At 41.0% G+C, this 27,755-nt stretch overlaps 3 protein-coding genes across 6 annotated transcripts in view; 1 reads left to right on the top strand and 2 right to left on the bottom strand.

Moving 5' to 3' along the window:
• Nucleotides 1-25,424, bottom strand: part of unc119.2 (unc-119 lipid binding chaperone B homolog 2) — a 52,234-nt gene extending 26,810 nt beyond the window's left edge. Inside the window, exons 1-2 of the mRNA XM_049561399.1 lie at nt 25,163-25,424; nt 23,134-23,247 (exon numbers count right to left, since the gene is read on the bottom strand). Of these exons, the coding sequence (XP_049417356.1) occupies nt 23,134-23,247; nt 25,163-25,424 (376 nt within the window). The remainder of the gene's footprint in view (nt 1-23,133; nt 23,248-25,162) is intronic.
• On the top strand, nt 2,369-7,718 carry LOC125878848 (uncharacterized). Its single transcript, XM_049560302.1, has 2 exons — nt 2,369-3,202; nt 7,170-7,718. The coding sequence occupies exons 1-2, from the start codon at nt 2,484-2,486 to the stop codon at nt 7,546-7,548; spliced, it is 1,098 nt and encodes a 365-aa protein (XP_049416259.1). The 5' UTR covers nt 2,369-2,483; the 3' UTR covers nt 7,549-7,718.
• On the bottom strand, nt 7,859-14,475 carry LOC125878812 (G2/M phase-specific E3 ubiquitin-protein ligase-like). 4 transcript variants are annotated; one of them, XM_049560211.1, is made up of 9 exons: nt 13,942-14,475; nt 13,642-13,860; nt 13,253-13,388; nt 10,880-11,281; nt 10,321-10,633; nt 9,855-9,925; nt 9,598-9,770; nt 9,129-9,343; nt 7,859-8,924 (listed from the first exon to the last, which is right to left on the bottom strand). In XM_049560211.1, the coding sequence occupies exons 1-9, from the start codon at nt 14,082-14,084 to the stop codon at nt 8,692-8,694; spliced, it is 1,905 nt and encodes a 634-aa protein (XP_049416168.1). In that variant the 5' UTR covers nt 14,085-14,475; the 3' UTR covers nt 7,859-8,691. The 4 variants fall into 4 exon arrangements, with proteins under 4 accessions (XP_049416168.1, XP_049416167.1, XP_049416169.1 ...); XM_049560210.1 differs by having other exon boundaries at nt 9,855-10,036; nt 13,942-14,472; XM_049560212.1 differs by lacking the exons at nt 13,642-13,860; nt 13,942-14,475 and adding an exon at nt 13,528-13,619 and having other exon boundaries at nt 9,855-10,036.
• Nucleotides 25,425-27,755: the final 2,331 nt, after the last annotated feature.

Below are 27,755 nucleotides of genomic sequence, written 5' to 3'. Positions count from 1 at the left end.
CGTCATTTCACCCCATGAACACCATAGACGAGGAGATATTAATCATGGCAGTGCACCGAGATGTCTTCCGGCGGAGCTGCACCGCACCGCACAGCAAACGCAGCCCGTGGGTATTGACGGACGGCGGAGCACGCAGCGGATAACCAGCGCTGCCGTTCTGCAACGGACATGCATCCAGTGGAAATCCGGCATTACACCTCCAAAACATTGGTCGATGGCAGGGTTTCTGTGGAGTGTTGTAAAGTTTAGTTGATTCAAAACACACCCAAAACACACAATAAAAATGGCTTAATAGCGACAATTTCATACACAAGTATAAAATCAGCTTCACTATAACTCGCAGCATTCACAGACAAAGCACTTGTCTTTTACTGGATACATTTCCCCCACAAAGACAGCATGCTAACATTTTTAGTACAAGCCTATGGCATTCTACATTGTATAAATTAGACTAGTGGCTAGCAGACTCTCCTCTACTCATATGAAGCCAGGGACAACAGTAACATTTAACAAAGTCATTCCTACCAAATAAAGCCAGTAGCATGGCCATTTGACCTTTTTCAAGCTGTATTTGGCCATTGGCGACCCTATCTCAATCATCATAAATCTCAACTGTCACAATAATTGCCAGGGCAGAATTTCTCTATTATTACCAGATTAGCAAAGTACTCACGGATAACTTCATCCATTTCATCAAGTTTCTGTGCCCTAATTTCTTGCTATTCATGCAGCTGGTGGTGGTCTTACATGGTTTTCTCATCCGCTACCTCTCAAACAAGTCCCTGCTATTGCTCATCTTCATATTTGATGGAGTCACAGTCATCAATCAATCAATTATATTTATAAAGCCCAATATCACAAATCACAATTTGCCTCACAGCGGATAAGGAACCCCCGTTCCCCCCTTTAACGGTAGAAAAAACGGTAGAAACCTCAGGAAGAGCAACTGAGGAGGGATCCCTCTTCCAAGAAGGACAGACGTGCAAGAGATGTTGTACAGAACAGATCAGCATAATAAATTAACAGTAATCCGTATGACACAATGAGACAGAAAGAGAGACAGAGAGAGAGATAAAGAGAGAGATGCAGGACAGACGGTAATGACAGTAGCTTACAACAACATTAATGAATGTAATAATATTATAATAATATTATAATTATAATTCTGGCTATTGTACAATATGTTTTAAGTATATATTAATATCTGATAGTATACATATGTGACAATAATCATATGTGTATAATAACAGTAGAAGTATGACTAATGATAACAGCAGCAGGAGGCATCTGGCAGGACCACGGCAGCAGCACAACAACACACGTCACACTATCCGCATAATCCATGTCGCAAGTGTCATTGCTATTTAGATGCAGGCGCAGTTGTCATTTTCATGCCCTGCGCCCTCTTCGTCTAACTAGCAATTGAACTTGCGCTTCTCTGGGCATGTTGGTCTAAAAATGAGGAGTGGTCAGGCGCAGTCATGGCGCATTGCTAGTTAGATGACGTAAAAAGCAAATGAGCCAGTGTGTATGGGAGGCCGTTTAGGGCAAAACACATCAAAAATCTGCACACACACTTACAGTGTACTCACACACACACTGATGATTAGCACATATGCACCGAAACAGGGCAAAACACATCAAAAATCTGTACACACACACACACACACACACACACACACACTGATAATGGGTACATACGCTCCGTAAATAAAGGCTAAGCACATTAAAAAGCTGCATACACACACCGACAATGGGCACATACACACTAAAAACATGCACACACAACCGCACACGCACACACACACACACACTGAGTATTCACACACACTGACAATGGGTACATACACACTATGAAACATGTTTACACACTGAAAACCTGTACACACACAGACATTGAGTATTCACACGGACCACCTTTCACACAGGGGGTAATAGCTTTCTTGTCTGTGTGTAAACTTATATTATTGATCGTGAGTTTGTGTGTTCGTGTGTGTGTGTGTGTGTGTGTGTGTGTGTGTGTGTGGAAAATAAATTCAGTGTGCCTGGAAGCTCAGGTCAGTGTAACCGGAAGGCACCTGAAACTGCTTGTTTACAGCTACTTCCGATTTTGCCACTTCAAAATATTTTTCTCTATATTATAAATTGTTAATAGGCTATGCTATAGAAACTTCATACTTGAGGGACAATGACTCATTGTTCATTATTTTGCGTAAATTTACAATTTCTAAGAACAAATCACCTCACTCGCTTGATATAAAGTTTTACCATGTTTGAGTGTATTTTATTCTGAAAGCTACCACAGGAAGTCATAGTATCTACTCCAGCGTTGGATGCACACTCCCGATTTCGATCATGACAGAGCGGGAAACTTAATGGAGAGCATCAATGGCCGGCGGTAGACAATCTGAGGAGGCTATTGCTATTTCAATTATTTTTCCCCCAAGCTAGGAACGATTTGTACATTGTATAGTCCTTAAAATATGGAGTCGCAGAAGTTGATTCTACTTGTATTTGGACTTTTATTTTTTCAGCCGTGTGCAATGACTCATATTGAGGAAATACGTGACTTTTTCGTTCGCGTTGTGCACTGCATCCTGTCTATCCAGCAGAACCCAGCAGCCGGACACTTCTCCGAGCTGTGGAGCCATACCAGGACTGTCGGTGCCATGACTTCTGTGGTTCGTTGTGCTGAAAGCTCAGAGTCAAGAGAGTGTGCTGCACTATTAGAGTCACTCCACAGACAGTTATTGCTTATTTTACAACAAACTTCATTTCAAGAAGGAATTATTATTCCACCGACAACTCGAAGTGGTGCTCCTGGTCGGCCAAGGTACGGCCTGACACTGGACCAGATAAACCAGTGTTTGGATCTAGGGCTGAACTGGCAAGGAATTTCTCTGTTGTTTGGGATAGACCGACGAACCTTATTTCGTCACAGGCAACGTCTCAACGCCCCATCGCGAGATTACACACCACTGTCTGATGAGTGTTTGATGTCTATCATCAGACATATTTTATCAAACACGCCCAGTGCTGGTGAAACATATGTCCACGGCAGCCTCCGCCGCAGGGGGATACTTGTGCAGCGTTGGAGGGTCCGCCAAGTCCTCAGACACATCGACCCGATCAGACGATGTTTTCGTCGCAGTCAAGCAATTCGTCGAAGAGTCTACCATGTGCAGGGACCTAATGAGTTATGGTAAGTCGCCACATTTTGTCTGACAGAATGTCATTTTGGTGCAGGACAATGTTTGTCACTGGGTTTCAATGGCCGGTTGCTGTAAGAGTGCTGCAGTCCAATTTTTGTGAAATGTTTATAAGAGGCATATGCCTCTTGAAATATAAAAAGTTGCAGATTTACATTTCTTTTTGTTAGATTCGTTAATATTACCATTTTTTTGCTCTTCCACTTCCAGAACATACAGCCTATAAGCTTGGTTCCTAGAAATGACCTTCTCCTGCAACTAAACTGCTGCATAAAAGTACTTCATGATAATAGGCCACGCAGCACATAAAGTAGTGGTTCTAAACATATTAGTGTCATACATTTATGATTTACCATGACTTCCTGAATTTTCTCTTTTGATTGGCTAACAGCTGTGTGTTAAAACCCTGTAACACGCAGGAAGCACGGCTAAAGTTTAATCACATCACATAAATTTTTCCACGACACATCTTGTAACCATAGCAACGTTAGCCTACTTCTTAGTACCCAACAAGCGCAGCTAAGTTACCAGGTAATGATCATTACCTAATCATTTTGATGTCTCACTTTACTTTAGGGTACACAAAAAAGGTAGGTAATGATTAAGTAACAGTTAGTTCCTCATTAGTTCCTCAGTAACTACTCCTCTGAAATTTGATCAGGACTTACTGAAGAACTAATAGTTAGTTCATCATTCATTCCAAATTTTCGGCTGATTGAGCACGTTGAGTCGGCAGCGGAGCTTGTTGGTGAGAGAGATCACTCTGATTGGCTGTTCAGGTGTTATATCCTCTTCCCTGTAGCGAGTGAATCTGCCTGTAGTGAAACCGGGGCTAACCGGTGCTTCCTCCTCAGGCTCCACATCACTCAGCTGCCAGACAGATCCGCTGCTTCTTCCCACTTTAACCTGAATAACAAACCGGAGCTAGCTGGGAGCGGCTAGCGAAGCGTTAGCCGCAGCATGACCGGAGGGAAGCAGCCAGTTAGCCTCCGCTAGCTTCCCAGCTAACGTTAGCCCCGGCTCTCCGTTTGGATCCAACCTGTTATTCAGGTTAACGTGGGAAGAAGCAGCGGGTTTGTCGAGCAGCTGAGTGAAGTTGAGTGAAGTGGAGCCTGCGGAGGAAACACCGGGAGCGTCTGGATGTAATAGTCCGTGGAGGTGCTGCGGTGCTCGGCTGCACAGATAGGAAACCCCTCGGCTGACAGGATGTATCAATCTGTCACTCCGCGCTACTTTGTTGATCTCATGCATTCAATGGACTTCCGGTTTCCCTTTTTGCGTTATTTCCTTTCACGCAGGCGCAGAACGTACGTGCTACTTGGCCGTCGGATGTAGTCTTCTTTTTTTCCCCCACAACTTTATTTAAGACAGGAAGTTTACAGAATGCAGATCGTCAACATTACACATATATGTCATATATCACATATGCCAGGGGGGATAAGAGTTTACAAGAAAATATTAAAAATATAAAATGTTTTCTATGTGTAAACTTACATTTGTGAATGTGAAATCTTGCCAAAAGTAAGATGAGATTTATAATAAATCTTTCAGTGGGTTTTGCCATATTTCTGTTAAAGTCAAAAGTCCAAACAGCACATCCCTCCAAAACAGCTTAAATTATTTTTTAATATTGTTCGCAGTAAAATTACAAATATCACTCCAGAGTCTTTTGACAATGGGGCAGTGCCAAAATAAATGAGTAACAGTTTCAAGCGTTGGGTGTAGTCTTTGTGGTGTGCTCAAATGCAACTGACACAGGGTGACGTGAGGCGACGTAGACGATGCAACAGTTGGCTTTCGTTGCCGCTAGTTCTTTGATGTCAGTTTGGTGTGTCAGCACCTTGTACAGAATAACATGGATGGTCATATTAATGTGTATGTGGTCTGAAAATAATGAATAAAACTCTTCTCAAGAATCCTGCTGTCTGTTATGTTATTTGTTAAGGAACTAATTGTAAAGATGATGATGAAGTAATGAAAGACTACTTATTATGTGTCACTTTACTTTAGGACATAAAAAGGTTAACTAATGGACGGGTTAGTAACTAGTTCACTAATTATTAAGTCGTGATTAACTCCTCTGTGAAATTTGATCATGAGTTAATGAAGAACTGACCATTAACCAATAGTTAGTTCCTCATTAGTTCCTCAGTAGCTACTCCTCTGAAATTTGATCAGGGGTTACTGAAGAACTGACCATTAACTAATAGTTAGTTCCTCATTAACTACTCCTCTGAAATTTGATCATGAGTTAATGAAGAACTGACCATTAACTAATAGTTAGTTCATCATTAGTTCCTCAGTAACTACTCTTATTTTGTGTAGCTTAGTTCCTCAGTAACTACTCTTTCGTTCCTCATTAGTTCCTCATTCGTTCCTCACTAGTTCCCTAGTAACTACTCTAATTTTGTGTAGCTTAGTTCCTCAGTAACTACTCATTTGTTCCTCATTAGTTCCTCATTAGTTACTCATTCGTTCCTCATTAGTTACTCAGTAACTACTCTAATTTTGTGTATCGTAGTTCCTCAGTAACTACTCATTAGTTCCTCATTAGTTCATCAGTAACTACTCTAATTTTGTGTACCATAGTTCCTCAGTAACTACTCATTAGTTCCTCATTAGTTCATCAGTAACTACTCTAATTTTGTGTATCGTAGTTCCTCAGTAACTACTCATTAGTTTCTCATTAGTTACTCATTCGTTCCTCATTAGTTCATCAGTAACTACTCTAATTTTGTGTACTGTAGTTCCTCAGTAACTACTCATTAGTTCCTCATTAGTTCATCAGTAACTACTCTAATTTTGTGTATCGTAGTTCCTCAGTAACTACTCATTAGTTTCTCATTAGTTACTCATTCGTTCCTCATTAGTTCATCAGTAACTACTCATTAGTTCCTCATTAGTTCATCAGTAACTACTCTAATTTTGTGTACTGTAGTTCCTCAGTAACTACTCATTAGTTCCTCATTAGTTACTCATTCGTTCCTCATTAGTTCATCAGTAACTATTCATTAGTTCCTCATTAGTTCCTCAGTAGTTCCTCAGTAACTACTTGAATTTTGTGTACCTTATTGCAAAGTGTTACCGTCAGTCAGTGCATTACCCCGTGAACACCACAGGGAGGCACTTTTAGCACGAGGCAAAAAGCCTCCATATCATTTTGTTCATCCAAATTTGTATTGATTTAGGGACAATTACATGAATGTATAGCAAGGTAGATCTGTTCAACATACTGACAAATTTAGTGTTGACTAATTTAATTGACCATGTCTTTGAATCTTGCTAGCATAGCATTAGCTCTCTGCTAGCAGCTGAGAGGACTATTATATCACTTGCTAAGTCTTACCTGCGGTCCGTCCTATTTTATGGAGTACTCAACTATGTTTTCATTACATATGGACCTTACAGAATGTACTGATTGTTCCAGGAATTACTTGAATCCTGAAGTGTTGCCAGGGAAACAGTTATTGCTACTTTAAAACTTTATTTATTGATGCAAAACAGACACATATACGATTTTGACTGCAGAACTCTCACCAAAACTTTTTTGTAAAAAAAAAAAACTGTTGTGTGATGTCACGCAGAGTGTAGAGCGTTGTCTCGATTAATTCCCAACAAGTCTCCTTCTTTTAAAAATGATTAAGTGATGCTGATAATTTATTGCTCTTAGGAAATGGGGGCTGCTCACTTTATCACAAGTAATGGTATAAATAAGCGTGTAACTATTTATGATAACATAATTTTAAGAATATAATCAGGTCGTGCAAGGTTCTAATAGAGGTGAGTGTCCATGAAATACCTAATAAAATCTAGAATAATGTATTGATCCAATGAGAAAACTTGTGCCTTAAAATTGCAAAGTATTTCAATTAAGATAAAAACATGTAAATACACAATAATGTATGATGTTATAATTGACAGAAGTTGGCTGCAGATCCTAACTCACTTTTATTTTGACAGGCATATTGACGGAAACCATAAGCTTATCAGCTGGAGGGTGGTGTTCCATGGCTGCGTGGATGGGTACAGTCGGACAATCATATACCTTGAGTGCCTTACAAATAACAGGGCTTCCAGTGTATTGTCCTTATTCCAGGAAGGAGTTCAAAATTTTGGATTACCATCACGAGTCACAGAGAACACTGAGGTGGCTCGATACATGCTGAGACAAAGAGGACTGAACAGAGGCAGTATAATAACAGGTCGAAGGGTTCACAATCAACGTATTGAAAGGCTTTGGGCTGAGCTTAATCGTGTGGTTTCATACCATTATTCTGACCTATTTACATTTATGCAGGATGAAAATATACTTGATTCCTTGTCCGAAGTACACGATTAGTTTGCACTACATTTATTTACCACGGATCCAGAGGGCTGTCAGGGAATTCAGAGACCAATGGAATCATCATGCACTACGAACTGAGAGACACAGGACACCTTTACAGTTGTGGTATGAAGGCATGATCACCAACGCTGGACAGAACAGCACAGCTGTAAGGAGTGTGTTTACTACTAATCAAGCTTCAGTGACTGACAACAACGGACCCCTACCTGAGCTCCAGCTCAACAAGTGTTGAGGTTCCTGAAAATAGCTTTCAGGTAAATGATAGCACTATGGAGGAAATTAGCCAGGCAATTAATCCATTCACTGAGGATGGTAACCATGGCATTAATTTATTTGTAACACTTGTAAATTTCCTTGAAAATAAACAGTAGTGGCCTACAGGTGAAGGGTTGGCTTTCAGTCTCTGCTAAGATTTTATCTGACTCAACAATGAATATATTATTAAAGAAAAACAAAAGATCACTGACAATGGAATTTGGAGTTGCACAAAATAATTAAAATGAGTATAACTGAATCTGTAGTTTTCTCTCAAACATTATACAAGAGTACTCTCAAATTCTTCAGGTGCACAAATTATATTCTACATGTCAAATTAAGAAACTCATTTCAAATTTGGGCAATCATCATTTTGAGATGTGGTGCAAGTGATTTGTAATTGTAGAGCCAGAGAGGTGAGCACTGTTCAGAGGTAAGACCAATCAAAGCTCACAAAGATGACCGTAATGAGTTAATTTATGTTGTTTTCTGAGAGATAAGATAGAACATGTCGACTGTTTTTCATTGTTACTTTGCATTCCATAGTACCTTGTGCTAATGTGAATTTATTGTTTGGACAAAGTAAGTAAATATCTGGCAGTGGAATTTGCAGTTGCAGAGAACAGTCACAAGAAACAATTTGTAGTTGTAGAATTTGATACCACATTTGAATTTCAGTCCTAATGTAATAAAACTTTTAACACTCAAACTGTTTCAAGAAATGCAACTTGTATTTTTAAGTGCAAATACTGATGTCAGAAATGTTATACTCCTGTAAAAATAGTGATAATACAGAAATGACAACCAGACAGGTGTGTGGCATGACATAATTTTGAACACCAAGAACTCAAGACCGTTGCTCACTACGAATGGTAAGAATTTTTACTCCATTCCAAAACCCTGAGTGTTTTGGATTGCAAAGTCCATGTTTCTTTTGAAATCATCATAGGACTTAGGGAGAGGTATTTTGAGACAGTTTATACATGTGTTTGCTATTGGGTATCTCCCTCTCTGGCATTCTAGCGATGGTTCTGGACAAAAACCAATAGGGGGCGCCACATGGCATCCTGCTGCAAATGCCAAGATGTCTCCCAGCTTTGCAGGTCCTTCCTCCTCTGACAGATAACAAATAAAAAGAAAATAAAATTAGTGGTGGGAACCACACTCTAAACAAGGACAGAAGGCTCAATTTTCTGCTGGATACACATAAATTCAAATTTTGTAATGCCCATAGTTCCAGTCAAGTTTAAGCACAAATTCAAAAACTGTCTGAAAATTTATAGCAGGCTAGAACCAATTCCAATGCAGTTATTATTCACCTTCAGCATCCTGCAAGTAGTCCCTCCAGTAGGCTACCACCCTGTTTTCATCTGCCCTGTTGTTACTTCCCACCTCTGACCATCTTATGTCAAACAGCTCTTCCATAATTTCAGCAGTCAGGGTTCCAGGGCTGTAGCACATGACTGGGCGAAAGGCTTCAGGATGAAGTTTTATTTTCTTGAGGACTCCAAGTGTTTTCAGTCCATCAGAAAACCTACACAATCATTTGAGATATACAAGTGACATACTCAGGAATTCAGAACCGTTTTGAGTGCCAAAATGTTTGCTGGATATTCACTGTGAGAAGATTGAGAACATCAGTCATGAGCAAAATTAATTTACATTAAGATTATCAACAAATACAGCCCAAAATTCATTAAACAGACATGTTGCACGAATAACTATTAATTCTAACAGTCTGTTGAATGTGTACTGTATAGTCAACACTTAACCTGTGACAGTATGTACCTTTCCAGGGGACCACGGACACGCTGGACCACTTGAAACATGAGGACATCTTCCACCAGTTTGTCCTTGTCTGCCAGGCTTGTGAGAGGTCTCAAGCAGCCAGCATTGGCTAGGTAATCAGTGAGTGGTTCTGCAAACTGCTGCAGCTCCTTCAGTGTTTTGGCTTCAGAGATCTGGTTCACAGAAGGGATAGCACATCTTAAGCAGCCCAGGGACCAGGCATAATATAAATAAAATAATAAAATTGGGCAACAAACCTTTTTTAGTTTACTGTAGAGGTCAATGTCTGTGATGTCCTCCAGCACAGGACAGCATGCATCAGGTCCCTCTGTTAAACAGGTAAACAGTGTTCTTGAGAGGAAACAAGGTGGAGGACCTCCATGCACCAGACTGACAGCTATTGCTCTGCCAGCAATGAAATATCTGTCATCCCGCACAGCTGAAAAGGTTCACAAGACAAAGCAAAACATAAAATGCTGATAAATATCTGAGGAGTCACAACAGCGGAGTTTCTCATATTATATTTACATGGCTGGCACCCTGGCCAGTTCCATTAGTAATCCTGTGAAATTTCAAGGACAAAACCAGCAAATAACTAACTGTGACGGGATGATGTTTTAATAAAAAATGTGTTTTTCGTAATAACTGCTTTTTGTACAAAGAAAATAGATAAATTAATTTATCCTTTGTACATGTATCATAAAAAAATGGCAGTACACAAACCAGAAGCACTTAGAGCCAAGTTGAGATTTCCCTCTGGTCCACTAAACATGTCTGAATCTGCCAATGCTTTTATCAACAAACGCAGAAACTCTCTGCGAGGGCCACCAAGGTCTACAGCCTCCTCTGTGGTTCCCCTGTCGTCCGAAAACTTTATGAACGTCTTCTTTTTTGGGTCGTAGGAGAGCCGTCTGAATCCCCTTAATGCCCCATCGAGGACTGCAGAAAGATTGATGTTGAACTTGCACACTTGAGTGTTATCAATTTGGTCGCCGAGTTCACCCAGTATTTCACTGATGGGGACCCGTTCTTTTGGCTGCCTAAAAATAAGAATGACATCAGCAAATGTATTTTAATTAGATAACAAATACTTGTTGTTAATCAACAGAGTTAATTTGGTAGCCTTTATGTTCATTTAGCTCAACATTAGATAATGTTCATTTCATATATATTTGTGCATGTCTTTCAAAAGCTTAAGCTGCCTTGACATATGAAAAGATGGGTCAGCTCCAAACGATCTAACCATTACTGCCCAGAGGGAAAAAAACACAAAAACAAAAACTTGCGTCTTCTCCTCAACGCTGGCAATAATAGCGTACAGGTCATCGTCATCCTCATCATCTGTTGTCTCATTTATCAAATTCACATAAGTTCCATAATCATTTTGCCATTGTATTAAGGTCTGGTCACTTGTGGGGGGCTGGGATGAGGGGGTTTGCACATCTTCTGGGTTGCTGCCTGAAACTTGGGAATTAGCAGTTGCTGAAACATCAACTTGAACTCTAGGGTCTGGCCAGTGATGGAGGGTCTGGCCACTTGTGGAGGGCTGGGATGAGCGGGTTTGGACTCCGTGTGGGTTTCTGTCTGAAACCGGGGAATTTGCGGTGGCTGGGACAAATACATCCTCCTCTTTCACCCACTCATCTTCTTCTGTGCTTGTATCAGTGTCTTCTTGTATCACAGGCTGACAAAAAAGTTTAAATAATGGTCAGCATGGACCTTGATGATAATCTCATTAAAAATGGGATTCTGATGCAATGTTGCTATTGAAGCCCTCAAGTAATTACATGTTCAGTTGTCATTAAAAATAATTAATTGAAAATGTTACAATATAGACCAATCTCACAAAGGAAGATCGACACAGCTAATTGTCATTTGCATGTGTGAGCTGACATATTGGACAGTAGTGACTGGGCTATAGACTAGGCATGTCCCGATCCGATCACGTGATCGGAAATCGGGGCCGATCACGTGGTTTCAGACTTGATCGGAATCAGAAGTTACATCCCGATCAGGGATCAGATATAGGCCTATGACACATCAGATACATGTCAGGGTTTTTCCTATTTGTCTAAAGCAAGACGGGCTGCATGGGGGGCGGTCAGATGTAGCTCTTTTGCACTCTCAAACCCATTACTTTTACTGTAGACGTGCGTCATGTGCGCACATAACCCAAAACGACGCCAGCGGCGCGCCTTCGGTGCAACACGCTTGTTTTTTGTGCACGTCCGTGTGTGTGTGGCTGCGTCGTTGCGGACATGTAACGATATGAAATGACGACGCTTGCGAGAGTGTGAGAACGATCGTCCGTGTCACCGTGTCAGCTGACTGTTTAGTACGTGTGTGTGGCTGAATTGTTTCACTGCTGACTTCCAAGCAGCTGTTGTTGTTGATGTTTGAGCGCTACAGACCCCAGCAGCAACAACAGTCACTGCAGCTTCTGCTGAGAGCGAGTCAGACGTAACGCACGTGAGACAGACACACGGACAGACTGCGCAGATGTCGCGGACATCGTTAAACTTCTCACACTGTTGTGTGACGGCAGATACAGAACCAGGTATTTATTTAAAGTTAGAGAGAGAGAAGGAGTGAGGTGAGCTGGGTGAGGGAGGGAGGGAATGAGGGAGGGAGAAGGAGAGAGGTGGGGGGGGAGTGAGGTGGGGGCAGACAGGCAGGTGAGGGAGGGATAAAGGGAAAGAGGCTGGTGATTGAGAAAGGCATGATAAGCTATTTTATTTTTGACCAAATGTTCTTGTATGGAATTAATATTATACCGTGGAGCTACTGTACTATTGTCATACAGTGAGGTTTTGATATCATGGCATGTCTTACAATACTGCAATAAATGTCATGGGCTTGTTATTGGGGTACAGTATTGTAATATTGTGAGATTGTGATATTGTTACATCCCTAGTAGAGCACAAAGAACAGAAAAATAGTGGGATGATACAGTTAATCTACAGTAAAAAATTTTACTGCATTGCCAAAGTATCGGATCGGGACTCGGTATCGGCAGATACTCAAAATCAAATGACTCGGACTCGGACTCGGGGGCAAAAAAATGTGATCGGGACATCCCTACTATAGACACAGAGTTTCTGCTTACTAGCAGTGATTTTGCATATCTAGCTTACTGTAGGATGTGGTCACAATTCCAAAATATACCATTTATTAAAGGTTTCGCCCTTCGGGACAATTTGTGTGAGTAAGAAATAAACAACAATAAATTAGACTCGACTTTGACTTCAAGCACCACTGCTGCACTTCCAGTTACTACTACCCAAGTCTGCTGCACATACTCACATAATAGACAAATTATAACCAAGGCGGAGAATACATTTTTACTAACTTGCAATATTGCAAATACTGACCAATTATGCTTCAAAACCAAGAACTGAACTTCCCTGATGAGACAAAAAATATTCATTGTGCTGGCACCATGGAGGATATTGCTGGGAGCCATCTAGTGCGCTTAATTTAAAACTTAATGGCTTTATCGAGATTTACATGCAATTGACTGCATTTATCGTTGTTGTTGTTGTTGTTGTTTTTTACTCATTTTAATGAAGTTTACTTCACATAACTCAGATTTTATGCAAATAATTAATGTAGATGACAAATTTCAGACTCTCCTGTTTTGTACTCTGCTGCATACCTCAAGGGCCACTGACGGTCTCACATACACTGGAGATCTAATGAAGATCTTGTGCACCATGGAAGCATCTAAAAGCTGGCCTTTGCCAAGTCTGGGTGGGACCAGTTTATTCCCACAAGGCATAAGAATCTCCAAACTGAAAATGTATATTCGTACATCCATTAGAGCTGCCACAAGTCCACCTAACAACAGTTAAACAATTCCAGTGACTACGCAATGTCTATATGACAGACAAAACTGTTGGAGAATAAATGAAATGCAAGAAAAGCTACTACCTCCTCTGGCAGCATTAGCAAGTCAGATGTAGATTAGCTGATTCATTTTCTAGTTTTAGCTAACTATGTAGGTAGCTGGAATTCGGCTATGCTAACTTGCCATTAATGACTCACCTTACGTCAGAGGGGATCCTCCCATCAAAGGCCTCGTGCGGTTTGAGCAGCAGTGTCCTGTTGTCCCATGTTTTATCAAGTTGTAGCGCACTTATTATGTGGCCCTTTTCATGTAAGAGTGCCTTCACTTTTTTCCTTGGGACTTTTTTGTCACGGGGGCTGAAGAGCAGTATTACATCCTTAAAAAAAGGAGTTTCGCGGTGGTATGGCAGTCGTGGTCTGGAAATACCAACAGCTGTCTGACTTAATTATTACATTCATGGCCAGAAAATAATACTTAATGTGGTTAATGTTACCCACCTTCTCTTTGCCTTCCTACCCCAGCAGCTAAATCGCCTGGCGTGAAAGAGCGGGGTCTGTTCAGCTACGGGTCCAAGGAGCGGTTCACTCCTCATATTCACATTTAGGCATTGGTTTGGCCTAAACAATACGCTCATTCTCATTGTTCACCGAAACGTTACTGCTTGTACTTCCAGAGGCGTCTTGGTTTACCAGACATTTTATTAGGTCGGGTGAACCCAGTAGCCTCCTCAAAATAGCAATAGCCTCCTCAGTTTGTCTACCACCGGCCATTGATGCTCTCCATTAAGTTTCCCGCTCTGTCATGATCGAAATCGGGAGTGTGCATCCAATGCTGGAGTAGATACTATGACTTCCTGTAGTAGCTTTCAGAATAAAATACACTCAAACATGGTAAAACTTTATATCAAGCGAGTGAGGTGATTTGTTCTTAGAAATTGTAAATTTACGCAAAATAATGAACAATGAGTCATTGTCCCTCAAGTATGAAGTTTCTATAGCATAGCCTATTAACAATTTATAATATAGAGAAAAATATTTTGAAGTGGCAAAATCGGAAGTAGCTGTAAACAAGCAGTTTCAGGTGCCTTCCGGTTACACTGACCTGAGCTTCCAGGCACACTGAATTTATTTTCCACACACACACACACACACACACACACACACACACACACACACACGAACACACAAACTCACGATCAATAATATAAGTTTACACACAGACAAGAAAGCTATTACCCCCTGTGTGAAAGGTGGTCCGTGTGAATACTCAATGTCTGTGTGTGTACAGGTTTTCAGTGTGTAAACATGTTTCATAGTGTGTATGTACCCATTGTCAGTGTGTGTGAATACTCAGTGTGTGTGTGTGTGTGCGTGTGCGGTTGTGTGTGCATGTTTTTAGTGTGTATGTGCCCATTGTCGGTGTGTGTATGCAGCTTTTTAATGTGCTTAGCCTTTATTTACGGAGCGTATGTACCCATTATCAGTGTGTGTGTGTGTGTGTGTGTGTGTGTGTGTGTGTGTGTGTGTGTGTGTGTGTAAATTGTGTGTGTGTGTGTGTGTACAGATTTTTGATGTGTTTTGCCCTGTTTCGGTGCATATGTGCCAATCATCAGTGTGTGTGTGTGTGAGTACACTGTAAGTGTGTGTGCAGATTTTTGATGTGTTTTGCCCTAAACGGCCTCCCATACCAGTGACCAACAAAAACCTGGTCTAAAGTCAACAGCGCAGTATTTCACTGTTAAACAAGTTCGTAATATGCGTCTCTAGGCGGGTGCACAACGCGCGCGCACTCTGCTCAGACACACACGGAGCAGCCACACATATGCAAAAGATAACAAATAAAAATATGATTACAATGTGAAAGGTTATTATTGTGCACATTAAAATATTTATCAGAAACATGTCTTAATGGTCAGTCATTAATCAGAACGATCTAATCGCAATAATAATGATCATCATAATCCGGGAGGTCCAAGCTCGCAGTGTCCGAATATACGGAACTGCGAGCAGACCTCCACGGGCTGGTGATGCATAGCTTGTAAAATGAACTTGTCTTTCCCAATTGAATTGTGATCATTTTGGCATGTAAATCACAAAATCAAAGATGTGAAAACGTTTGATAAACTTTATTTTGACATAAACACAACAATAACCAGCTTCTGTGAACTAAAAACGTAAACTTATAGCCCTACAAGTACAAATGTATATTTTAAAAAAAGCTTTTAGAACGTAAAACTGAAGATCATCTTGTCAGGGGGAAGAGGAGGAGGAGGATGCACAGCGGCCGCACAGCCGGGGGCACCCGGGGGCAGCTCCGCAGCCCGCGCGCAGCCAGACCAGACGGCCCGGGTGCAGCCAAGGGACCAGCCCTTCCTGATCCTTCAGGTGGGGGGGTTCAGGATGCTGGAGAGGGAGCTGGGCTCTCTAACCTCCCGGGTTAAAATAAATAACTTATAACTTGTTGACAGCGTTTCTCTCGTGCGTGCGCTCTCTCTTTCTCTCGCGCAGTCTCACTCTCTTTCTTTCTTTTGGCTTTTCTAAGATGAGAGATGCTGAATATATACTCCCTATCTGATGCTGTGGCTGTTTGTGGTTGGCTGAGAGGGATGTGAACTTATTAGTTTGCAGCTGTGTTAATCAAATCAGGTTGGGTTTCCATTACACGTGCCAAACTGTGCCAATCCCCTTTGATCTGTCATCAGATGTGACGGGACAGTCGATATAGAGATACAGTTATCGTCTCCTCAGCTGTAAAACACTCTTTCCAGTTGGTAGGTCCGCCATCTAACTAGCTCTCCGCCGTGCGCTCCAACCGCGCCTCTTTTAAAGGGAATGAGAGGTGACACTCTAAATTGGCTTATTGAATGATACGCCCAAAACACACCCATGACTGATTCACAGAAGTCCAACCCTCTCCGCCATGGCGCACAGTCTGAAAATGCGCTGTCTAACTAGCAAGTGACTGGGACATGCCCATGCGCTGCACGCCTGGTGCTTTGCGTTTTAGACCATCTAAATAGGGCCCTTCGACTTAGACTTACTTTATTCGTCCCAGAGGGAAATTCGTTTCCACTAACTGATTTCCTGAGATTGATCACAGATATCACAGGCACAGACATGTCACAGACATCACAAAACATTACATGTTGGACTTGATATTTGCTTGCTGTTCAGACCTATTTTCTTTGCACATGTTTATGTGATTCCTATTCTGTCTGCCTCAATTCAGTTTGGCTTGCTGTCATTTATGGTTATTGGTATGGTATTTGTCGTTGGACCTTATTTTCCTTTCACCATTTTATTTAAGTTGGTCTTATGACCTTAGTTTTTACCTGGTCTATGACCTTTTATTTATGTTCTGTCCTCATGGACCTTTTATTATGTTATAAATATAGGCTCCTAGGTCACTACAGCTTCACAACAGTCATGACAGTTTGGTCATCAGACCTTTAATTTCTGTTGCTGACTTAATTTATGTTTGGTCTTTGCCATGATCTCTATCAGCCAATCAGGATGCCACTGCAAAATTTTAAATCTGCAGTCTCTTCTGCTGCTGTCAGCCATTATTTGAGGCAGAACTGTCAAGCCCTCCTCCACCCTGTTCACCTCGAGCTATCGTATCCAGAGTCCAGGACAAGCTCAAGAAAAGCTCATTCCTCTACTCATCCAGATCATCGACACTTCTCCATCTTCCTCTCATCTCATCTTCACCACCTCTACCACCACCAGCGTCTAGACCCTGAGGGGGTCCGTATTTGACTGTGGATTCATTACCCTCTTTAAATCATACCATCTCACTGGGGTCTAATTGCCAAAGACTTTCCACATTTTTCATCCTTATGTGCGCATGTTTTTTTTTTTAATATAAAAAACAAGTGTCTCCTGATTGAACTGTTGTTGAGAATTGTAACAGGGGGAGTTTGGACCCAAAAGCAACACCAGGGACAGGCAGAACAGTTTATACTGATATATTATACACCACTTACACAAATACAGGGAGTACAGACTGGGGAAGCTACAGAGAGAGTCAATGTTCAGTTTCAGGGCCCCCAGGGGAATAGAATCTGTCCGCATGGAATGCTGAAGCTGCACACAGATGAGGTGCCGGCATCCACCAGGCATACACACACAGCAGACAGTTCAATTATGTGCAATGGTAACAATAGGAGGCAGGCAGAGAGCTATGTCAGAAGGGCTGTGGTTCGAGAAACCACAGAAGATCACAGGTAACTGAACTGGTAAACTCACATTGAAAAGCTGGGTGATGGTCCTTTCAGACAGCCCCAGGAAACAGGTGAACAGGAACCAGGAAGGCAGAAGCAGAACTCGTGGTTGGAAACAGAGCAGAGTGGTTTACTAGGGAGCAGACAAAGTAGTAGCGTCAGGGATGGGCAGGGTCAATACCAGGGAAGCAGTCCAGAAACAAATGCTAGAAAGTGTTGCATGTAGGCGAAGAACAATCTGGCAAGGAGTGTCTGTGAAGTGGGCATCCTTATAGTGACAGGGGAAAATGATTCACAGGTGAGCAGCGTTAGCCTGATGTGGTGGGCATGGTAGACCAGCAGGAGTGGAAAATGTGTGGATAGGTGGTAGGTGATAGGCAGGTAGGTGTGGCGATGAGGCTGGGTGAATGGAAAATTACTGAATGAGCTCAGGAGATGGCACATATGGAGGATAAAAAGTGCCCACTATGACAGCTGTAGAGCCTCCGCATCTTGGATGAGACTGCGGGTCATCATCTCTCAGGCCACTTGTGTTGGCTCTCTTCCAGCCTATTTGATTTAGTTCTTTATCCAACTTTTCATCTTCAGAGATGGATGTTTTAATCCCCAATGTCAGTAGGTCGTTTGCTGCTTCCTATGTGGAGCTGTATGTCTTGATGCCCTCCTGGAAATGGAACCCTCAGTTTCGCTAGATAGAGACTTTGGAAGCTGATATTTTTCTCTCTCAGCTGTTTCTTGATGTTGGCGTACTCATCTCTTTTCCTTTGAAGGGCCGGTGAGTAGTCGAGGGTCCATGTAAATCCTTTTCCCCTTGTTCTGTAAGTTTTTTTTATACCTCAGGCTTTGACCAACACCTGTTGCTTGTGATGGTGGTTCACAAATCTCACGAGTGACCTCGGCTGGGCATTTGTCATTATTTGGTTGGAGGGTGTAGTGTAAAAAGACAATTACTGATCGAGTAGAATGGTTACACTGCATAGGTGATTAAGGAAAACAAAGCTATGTGACCATCACATAACCATGTTTAACGCATAAGTTCTTATAATACTGAGTGCGGTGCATCTATATGTGTTAAAACATTGATACACATGTCAAAGTATTCATAATATGAGTTCACATTGTATCCATATACTAAAGAACACACGCATTCAAGTGTAACCTATCATGCTTTGTGTAATGATAACACACACACACATTCAAATGTTTGCATTATCTGATGCACATTAAAGGTTCATATTGCATGAGAGCACCTAAGGGCACAAGGGGCTGCATAAAGAAAGTCCCAAAAATTCACATGTTTTTTAAAAATAAAGTGAAAGTGAATCCGGAGCTAAGGGTGGAAAACTTGGGGAACTCCAGGCTCAAAGCAAAAGTATTACACCATTAAAAACGGGCCTGCTCAGGATTGGACAAAAAGAAAAGGTATCCACCAATAGAATTGGGTTAAAGTGGGATGGATTAGCAAAAAGAGGTGGAGACTCCACCCAGTCTCCACCAGCATAAAAGCAGATGAGCTGAGAAGTGGTTTTCAGTCCAGCTCCGGGGCTTGACTCGATGAGTTGTATGTGTTAAGCTTGTGAACACATTAAACTCAATTGCATTGGACTCTGCCTGTCTCCAGTGTTTTCTTGAGTGCTGTTTAGTTGAATCCAAGGTACCAGACTGACACCTGAGGACAATTGAGAAGCATCATTGAGGACAAGGTTGGGAGCCTACAGGCCCACTTCCAGGCACCGATTTTTGCCTCTTCAAGGGACATGTGGGCTCATTCCAGCTGATGGTTACTGTCGGTGTACCCAATAGCTCCAACAAGCTAGTCTCAGTCTACTGCACCACGTCCCCCAATTCTGAGCCTTCAGTAACACCATAAATTCACAAGTTGTTCCTCCTTGTGTAGTTCTCTAACTCTTCACATCTTTCTTCAAGTCGCCTTTCATGCCGTAGCAAGTAGCTTAGCAGGAAAGTGGATCTGTCCTCCAAGTGCCTTATCTGACTCTCCGCGTGGGTCACATGTTCCCCCATTTTCTCCAGAGATTGCTCCAAGGAGATCATATCTGATGATATTGCCGTCAACTTCTCGTTTTTCTCCTGTCTGAACATTGTGAGCTCTGACAGTTGCTTTCAGTTGAGACTCTGAGCTAACATTAGCGCTAGCATTAGCCTCTCCGAGTTTGCACTTTTGGAAAAAGACTTTTTGTCTTTGTTTTTCCCATCAGAGGACTTCATTTTTTCTTCCAGATTTCTGCTGTGGTGAGTTATTCTGCAATTAAAGATCAATCTCATGCCACCCTTGAGTCAATATATTTTGGGAGCAAGGTGGAATTGGGTTTGGGTAGGTCGCCGCTGACAAGCAGCCACCATGTCAGTTGCCAGGACTGGAAGACCAAATCTCTCGGACATCCAAGATTAGTGTCACCAATTCAGTATCTGACGAAATGTCTTCCCTTCTTTTCCTATGATATGACATTACATAATGGCCAAAAAAAATTACGCAGTCACAGTGAAGTTCAGGGGTGGAAGTAACGAATTACAAATACTCACTTTACTGTAATTAAGTAGATTTTTTGGGTACTTGTACTTTTATGAGTATTTTTTTCAAGTGTGTAATTTTACTCCTATTTGAGTACAATGTACACCATGTAATCTACTTTGCTACTTTTAAAATCATAAGTCGCTACTGAGTACGGCCACAATTTGAATTAATATTCAAACCTTTCATCTGAATAAGGCTGTCCGATCGCGACCGCGCCAATTAATCTATGACGTAAGGAAAGGACAACTCTGCTGCAGCAGGCACAGGTGTCTGGCGGTAACATACCTACACAGCGGAGTAGAGACTAATTCATGGACTGAAGATTTGGAGACAAAGAAGCCAAGGGTGAGTGTCCACGCGCTACGCACAAATCCCGTGAGCTCCGCGCTGCAACATAACAGCTTACCGGCAAGTCCAACTCCAGGTCCAGTAATTTCCTCTTTCGTTGGCGTCATGACTGCCCAGTAGTACCTGGACAACTGAGGCACACAGGCACACAGGTATGTGGTGTGTCAGAGGAGAAACGAGCCGTTCACATTTCTCTCTCTGTGTCAGTCCACAAACCTCACCGCACTTTAGGGACTGTTCTTTATTAATGAAGGGACTGTCAGGGGAGGAGGGTGGCTGGTTGATTTTTATTTTTTTTATTTTGATCCCCCCTATGTTAATCACTTATTGATGCTGTTTTTGAAGTATGAATAAGTAATTTATTCCACTGAAATATCATTGATATATTATAGAAAAGTGATTTATCTTTTTATAAATGCCAAAAGGCACATCTGCCTCATTTTTGCTGTGGTATCATGATACTACTCAGAACAGTGATACTTTCACTGGTATCGTGCAGTGGGTCCCAATTTTGGTAGCGTGACAACACTAGATGTCACAACCATTCCATTCGGGGTCGTGCAGTGAGGCGGCTCGGGTGCCGCTTAAAAAAGTGTTCCCCCACTTTTGGGAGTGGGGGAACACTGCTCTCTCAGAGGCCCAAAGTGTTCCCCTACTTCTAATTTTACAAATTAAGCACTGGTTATTAGTTTGGCTAAGATAAGTCTGCAAAGATATTGTCACTGCCATTGGTTTGCCTGATATTAAAATAAGACGGAGCTAGCTAACGTGTGTGTGCGTGCATGCATAATTGAGCTACAATTCTTAGAAATGTTTTAACTTAATATTTGGACAAGCACTATTTTTACAATAAATTAAATTTGTAGTCATTTAATACTCACAGGACTACATTCAGCAGGCCTATATTTTGTGCTAGAGTGACGCTATGTCATATGAAACATTAACCATGAAAATTAACCATGTCATGTTAGCTTGTCGGTAAGGGGGGTAAATAGTGCATGGAAAACAGGGCAAAAGCAAGGGGTCCCTTGTTCTCTTACTTCAAGACCTGAATGAAAATGTTTTCGTATGATAAGCGTTACCCCTTTACAGACACATTCACTTCACTCTAATCCCTTGCAGTTTTGTGCAAAACCCACGCGGTTATTTTGCGTGCGGTATTTATGTAATTTCGCATATTCTATTTTATTATTCCTGCATATTGGGGTCCTTAAACAGTATTACAGTTGGATAATTTGGGGCTGACTGGAAAGCTGTGACTCTTGTGGAGTCAGTGAGCCCCTTGTATTCATGTGTGTGCCATGTGTTTACACTCTTGCCTCATAATAGGCATATCATTGCAGTAATTTCACTGTATAAGGTGAGCTGTGGACTCACTGACAAAGATAATCAAACTTCTCCTGGCATTGTTATCAACCTCTGGTCTCCATAGCTCCACAGTTCCATGCCAATAAACAGTACTGACCATCTTTTTAAGGCTAGAGGGTAAAAAAGCACTGCCCTAGTCTAAGGAGAAATTTTATGTTTTACTCCTTTGAACAACTGGACTTAAACAATAACCAGCTGATGTGACAACACCATTTATCACCTACACTGTAACATCAGTCCATCTTCATGATACTTTAATATTATATAAATCTAATCTACTATATCCATCAGATTTGGTGTGAATATTTATGGTACCCACAGGATGATTTCTAAGTTGATGACCTTGTGACTTTTGCTCTAGTTCAAGATTGTGTCAAAATTTTCTATGGCAAGGTATTTTGAATATTAGCAGCTGGATGTTCATAAAATTTTTATTGGATATCCATTGTCCCTAGAGGATGAATCACTGTGTTTTTGATGGAACCTTTTTCTCTTGCATTATCAACCACAACATTTTAGTTGTCATCAACTCATTTTACTTTGACAGGTAGGTTCACATCATGTCAAGTGTGTTAAAACAAAACTCACATATGTATTTTGAAAGAAATTTTTTTTTTCTGTATAAAATGCATAGATAATTATAGCCACAGCGTGTGAGGTTTTACCAAGCAGAGTTAATACCTTCTAATGAATTTTAATGTGTAAGGTCCATAGACTGTAAAAATAAGAATGAATGCAGCCTCAGAGGATTATTCAGGGTTTTAGACTTTGAGTCTTGTTTTTCCATTCTCCTGAGGTCATTCAGCCATACGAACTTCTCCCATCAGGAAGAAGATTTTGTATACCAAAGTGCAAAACAAACCGCCTCAAATTATCATTTGTTCCAGCCTCCATTAAGCTGTTGAACAATGTTAAAAACTAGTGCAATAGAGCAACGAGCAATGTGCATTAAACACACAGCACTTTAGCACTCAGCACTTTTTCTTGCACTTTAGACGTCTCTGTATGTTTCTGTGTTGTGATTGTTAAATGTAGTCCATGTCTGTTTTATGTGATAGAATTGTGTCATTGTGATGATGTGTCCCTGTGATGATGTTTTTATCTTGTCCTGTGAAGCAATGAAATGTAGCACTGTGCCCAAGATGAATTTCCCTTAGGGGACAATAAAGTTTACCTTACCTTAGCATCTTTGTAAGCACAAAGAAATGAAAAAAGTACCTGTTGGACCGTGTTTTTTGATATCAAGGATGACTGCTCCACTGCCCAGATCCCTGATCTTGAAGCGAGAGAAGTTGACATTGTAGATGTTGTCCTCTGGTGAACACAGGTACTCTGCCACACATACAGCGAACACCAGCTGAAAATTCACCTCTTCTGCAGTGTTTTACAATGCTTTACATGACACTGACGAAGAGGAAGTAACTGCAAAGTGTGGAACTGGTGGGAGTGCCCCAATGCCTTTGTGCCAATATCCCATTTACAGTAATGAGGGTAACACAAAACAAGATTAATTTACCGTAAAACTTCAATTAATAGCCTGGGCTATTATCCGCTTAAATCACTGCACTCCACCGGCGTACATTTGGGACAGGCATCTATATGAGACAGGCCCGTGATTCCTTTCACACAACTGTTTCCCAGCAAAGATTGGAAATGCTATCAGATTGTTTATTTAAATCAGTATGAATATTACTTATATAAAAAAAATGGGATTTAGCCCCTTTTGATTCTTTTGATGGGTGGACCCTTGCAGAGTAAAGGAATATAAATAACTTACCAGGTAATCAAGAAATAGACATATATTCTGACTTTATGACCACTTTCATCTCTCTTGTTTACCAGGCTGGTAAATCTGAATATGTGTTTAGTAAGATTTCAGTCGGACTAACATGTTTACATTTATTTTAAAAGTCTGGTTTTAGTCAGACTAACACAATAAATCCATTTTCTCTAATGTCATGTTAATGTGCTGATTGCAAAGCAACCCCAAAGGAAAACGCACTTCTCAAAAAGAGCACCTGATTCTGATGTTATCTGCTTATTAAATGGTTGTTTGCCTACTGGTGGTTTTTAGCCTCATAGATATGGCTAAGAAGGGGCCTGTCACCTGTTATGTTCAAAGGCCATTATCATGGTATTGAATGTCCATTTGCATATCCAACTTTCTGAAACAGTTGCAATTTTGTTAGGTTTCAATTTCATTAGGTTTATGCTATGAAAAACAGTCCAAGACCAAAAGTATGTGGACAATCCTTTCCATAAAACTTTGGGTACTTCACTTAAGAGAGTTTAATCAACAATTATCAATCAATCAATTTTATTTATAAAGCCCAATATCACAAATCACAATTTGCCTCACAGGGCTTTACAGCATACGACATCCCTCTGTCCTTATGACCCTCACAGCGGATAAGGAAAAACTCCCCAGAAAAAACCCTTTAACAGGAAAAAAAAAAAACGGTAGAAACTTCAGGAAAAGCAACTGAGGAGGGATCCCTCTTCCAGGATGGACAGATGTGCAATAGATGTCGTACAGAACAGATCAGCATAATAAATTAACAGTAATCCGCATGACACAATGAAACAGAGAGAGAGCGAGAGCGAGAGCGAGAGAGAGAGAGAGATGCAGGTAATGACAGTAGCTTACAACAACATTGTTGAAAGTAATAATAATAGTTATAGTTCTGGCTACTGTGGTACAATATGTTGAAAGTATGTATTAATATCTGGCAGTATACATGTGACAATAGTCATATGTGTATAATAACAGTACAAGTATGACTAATGACTAATGATGGCAGCAGCAGCAGGAGGCATCTGGCAGGACCACGGCAAGCAGCACAACCACACACATCACGCCGTCCAGGCACCGCTGTGATATGAGTTAATCTGAGAGACAGTGGAGCATAAAGGCTCCGGCGAAGAAGCCGAGTTATTAATTATGGCTATCTCAAAATACAAACACTTTTAAACTTAAAGACTTAATTGCTGGGTCATTAAATTTGACTGTATTGTACATGGTCTCTTGTAACTGTGTTCTATCCTTTCATTTTCAACAACACCACCTCTGTGTCTAATCCTCTTTCAGCCATATTCTCCCTTCCCCATATACAACATACAATATACTCACAGCTGATACTTGAACTACCTGATACTTCAAAGCAAGGTTTCACAGCATGAAAAACATCATGGCATGAGTACTTCATGTTCTGAGGAACATTAACTACTGGTAAAATAGCTGACTCACCCTGAGCGTAACTGTTCAGCCATAAGACATGCTGTGGGGTCACTGGTTCACCAGGTTTCCATTCAGTGACCACCTCCCCTTCCTCTGCTTCACCCAAAGCTCTTCCCCCTGAAATAAATCCGTTCCAATCCTCCATGCCTTCATTGAACACCATCTCTTCATCTGTCCCTCCTTCCTCTTCCTGCTCCCCTTTGCCCTCTTCATTTTGTGTGGGGCACTCGTTCTCACCATTTTCATTTGGGGTTTCTTCCCGGCCCTCCATCTGGTGACTCCTGTTGATTTCAGGTTAATGTTCTGATTAAATCAGGCTCAATTTGTTAAATGTATTTGTTTGCAAAATGTGACAAATAGCAGCTGCAAAGACTGCAATCTACAAATCAGCTCTTCTGCGCAGGCTGCTAGTGTCTAAACTGATTATGTCCGTCTGGCTTTGACAACCTGAGTCACCCACTAATTAAATCTGGACACTGGCTATCCCATCTCCAAATTGTCAAAGTACTGTGGGCACATACAATGGACAACATATGCAAAGAAATAGAAAAAAAAGTTTGGCAATGTACATATACAATCTTATAATAATATGTTTACAGAATCATCATCTCTGTTAAAGTTTTTGGAACTGGTAGAGAGAGAATAAACATACAGAAAAGCAAACTAATACGACAGGCACCTCAGGTGAATGGGGTAAAAGTTTTAACTATTACATATTTCCATGAAATGTCCCCAGTTGATTAAAGTAACACAATTATTGTTTGTTACATTTTTTTTCAAATGTTTAAATAAGAAAATGAACATATTGAATGAATGAAATCTAATTAAATATGTGCTGTGCTGATAAGATAAGATAGCCTTTGTCATTGTACAGGCAAATATACAACGAAATTTTGGGTGCCACAACTGAAGGTGCATAAAAGAAAGAAAAAAAAACAGGAACATAACAGTACATTAAGACAAACAGTGTCATAAATCATAATAAATACATAAATAAAAACAGAATGTAGGCAGAATATTGTTATTGCACTTGTTCGTGAGGTAGTTTTAATCTGTCCAATACTGCACTGTTAAGTGGATTGTTTTGGAATGTGGGTGTTAAGTGTCCTGACAGCCCACGGGTAAAAGCTGTTCTTCAGTGTGTTGGTACTGCTTTTGAGACTCCTGTGCCTCCTTCCAGAGGGCAGCAGGCTGAGCAGTTGGTGTCCAGGATGGAGGTGGTCCCTGATGATCCTCTTTGCTCTGGAAAAGCATCGAGAGCTGGCGATGTCTTCCAGGAAGGGCAGAGGACAACCGAATATAGATAGGAATAAAACTGGAAAGTTTAGGTGAATGTAAGTGCTACTCAAGTAGATATTTGTGGTTAAGAGTAAGAGGAAAATCTAATTGAGAAATCAGTCTTTAAAGATACGTAATGTAAAATGCCACACATTTTTTTGGCAAAAAAAAAAAAAAGGCACTAGGGTAAAAATTTTAATTAACAAATATTACCATGAAACTTCTCTAGCTGCTTACTTACATTAAGACTTTATTTTGTATTACAAGTTTTCTAAAATTTCTACGTTTAAATACCCAAATGAGACATCATATTGTCAGATTACCATTATCAAATTTGCGCTTTCTGGATAAATTTCCAGAACCTAGAAAAAAACCTATGTGTATTTTGGACATTTTCTTTCCACTAGTATGAAAGAATGCATGTTATGGAAGCAAAACAGCACACAACCTCCAAACTGACCAGAAACAAAAAACTGTTTCCACCCACAGTGTCTGGCCTTCTAGCTCTCTTGGAATATGACTCCTTGTGTGTCAAGTGGAGGTTGGGGAGGAGTGTGTTGCCGAACAATGCCACCTGGGGAATTTCGCCCCAAGAAGTAGTTATTTTTAGGGAGGCTAAAGGTCACACAGGTTCAGATCACCACTGGGCAGGAGACGGTGTTCAAGGTATAAAAATATCCTTTATTACACAGATTATTATTAAAACATCTCAGAATTACCAGTCTGTACCACAACGAAATATTGGGCTAAAAGGGGAATGGATAGAGCTGGAGCTTACCGCAGCGCCCCAAAACCAATGAGGGAGGAGACAAAAAAACTAAACTATCACCCGTGACACTGTACACACACACGCACGCTGAGGAGAAGTGAAGAACCCGCCACCAGGGATTGGGGCACTGCTCTGGGCCCACAGCACCTGTCCACAGGGATAGAGGGAAAATTAAAATGGCCTCACAGTATGACTGGTCTTACCACACACACACAAATAAATAATATGGAAAATAACAAAAACAAATAAGGAATTAAATCTTCAAATAACAAAAACAACGAGAAATACAAAAGAAATCTGACTGAAATTAATCAATGTTCCAAATTAATTAATCAGACATATTAATCATGAAACAAAATCAACAGCAGGACCCCAGAAACCCAGGAGACCGGTTAGACCTCCGCCAACCCGTCTCCTATCGTCTAGGACTAGTGACATAGAAATAATAGTTAGCATGTTAGCCATTAGCCTAGATACAGCCATAGCGTCAGATTCTGTTAAAACGTAAGGGAACGGGCATACCTTCAAGTGCAAAGTTAGTCCACTAAACAAGCT

The sequence above is a fragment of the Epinephelus fuscoguttatus genome, linkage group LG19 (genome assembly GCF_011397635.1).
Source record: "Epinephelus fuscoguttatus linkage group LG19, E.fuscoguttatus.final_Chr_v1".
Classification (NCBI taxonomy): domain Eukaryota; kingdom Metazoa; phylum Chordata; class Actinopteri; order Perciformes; family Serranidae; genus Epinephelus; species Epinephelus fuscoguttatus.
The sequence above is the reverse complement of the archived record's forward strand: the minus strand, read 5'-3'. Positions and strand labels throughout refer to the sequence as shown.

Excerpts from the sequence above, each read along its gene's own strand:
- LOC125878848 (XM_049560302.1), top strand. The coding sequence starts at position 2,484 with ATGGAGTCGCAGAAGTTGATTCTACTTGTATTTGGACTTTTATTTTTT. Across the intron at positions 3,203-7,169 it reads CAGGGACCTAATGAGTTATG|GCATATTGACGGAAACCATA; the intron begins GTAAGTCGCCAC and ends TTATTTTGACAG.
- LOC125878812 (XM_049560210.1), bottom strand. The coding sequence starts at position 14,084 with ATGAGAATGAGCGTATTGTTTAGGCCAAACCAATGCCTAAATGTGAAT. Across the intron at positions 11,282-13,252 it reads GACCGTCAGTGGCCCTTGAG|CCTGTGATACAAGAAGACAC; the intron begins GTATGCAGCAGA and ends CTTTTTTGTCAG. Across the intron at positions 9,344-9,597 it reads GTCCGTGGTCCCCTGGAAAG|GTTTTCTGATGGACTGAAAA; the intron begins GTACATACTGTC and ends ATGATTGTGTAG.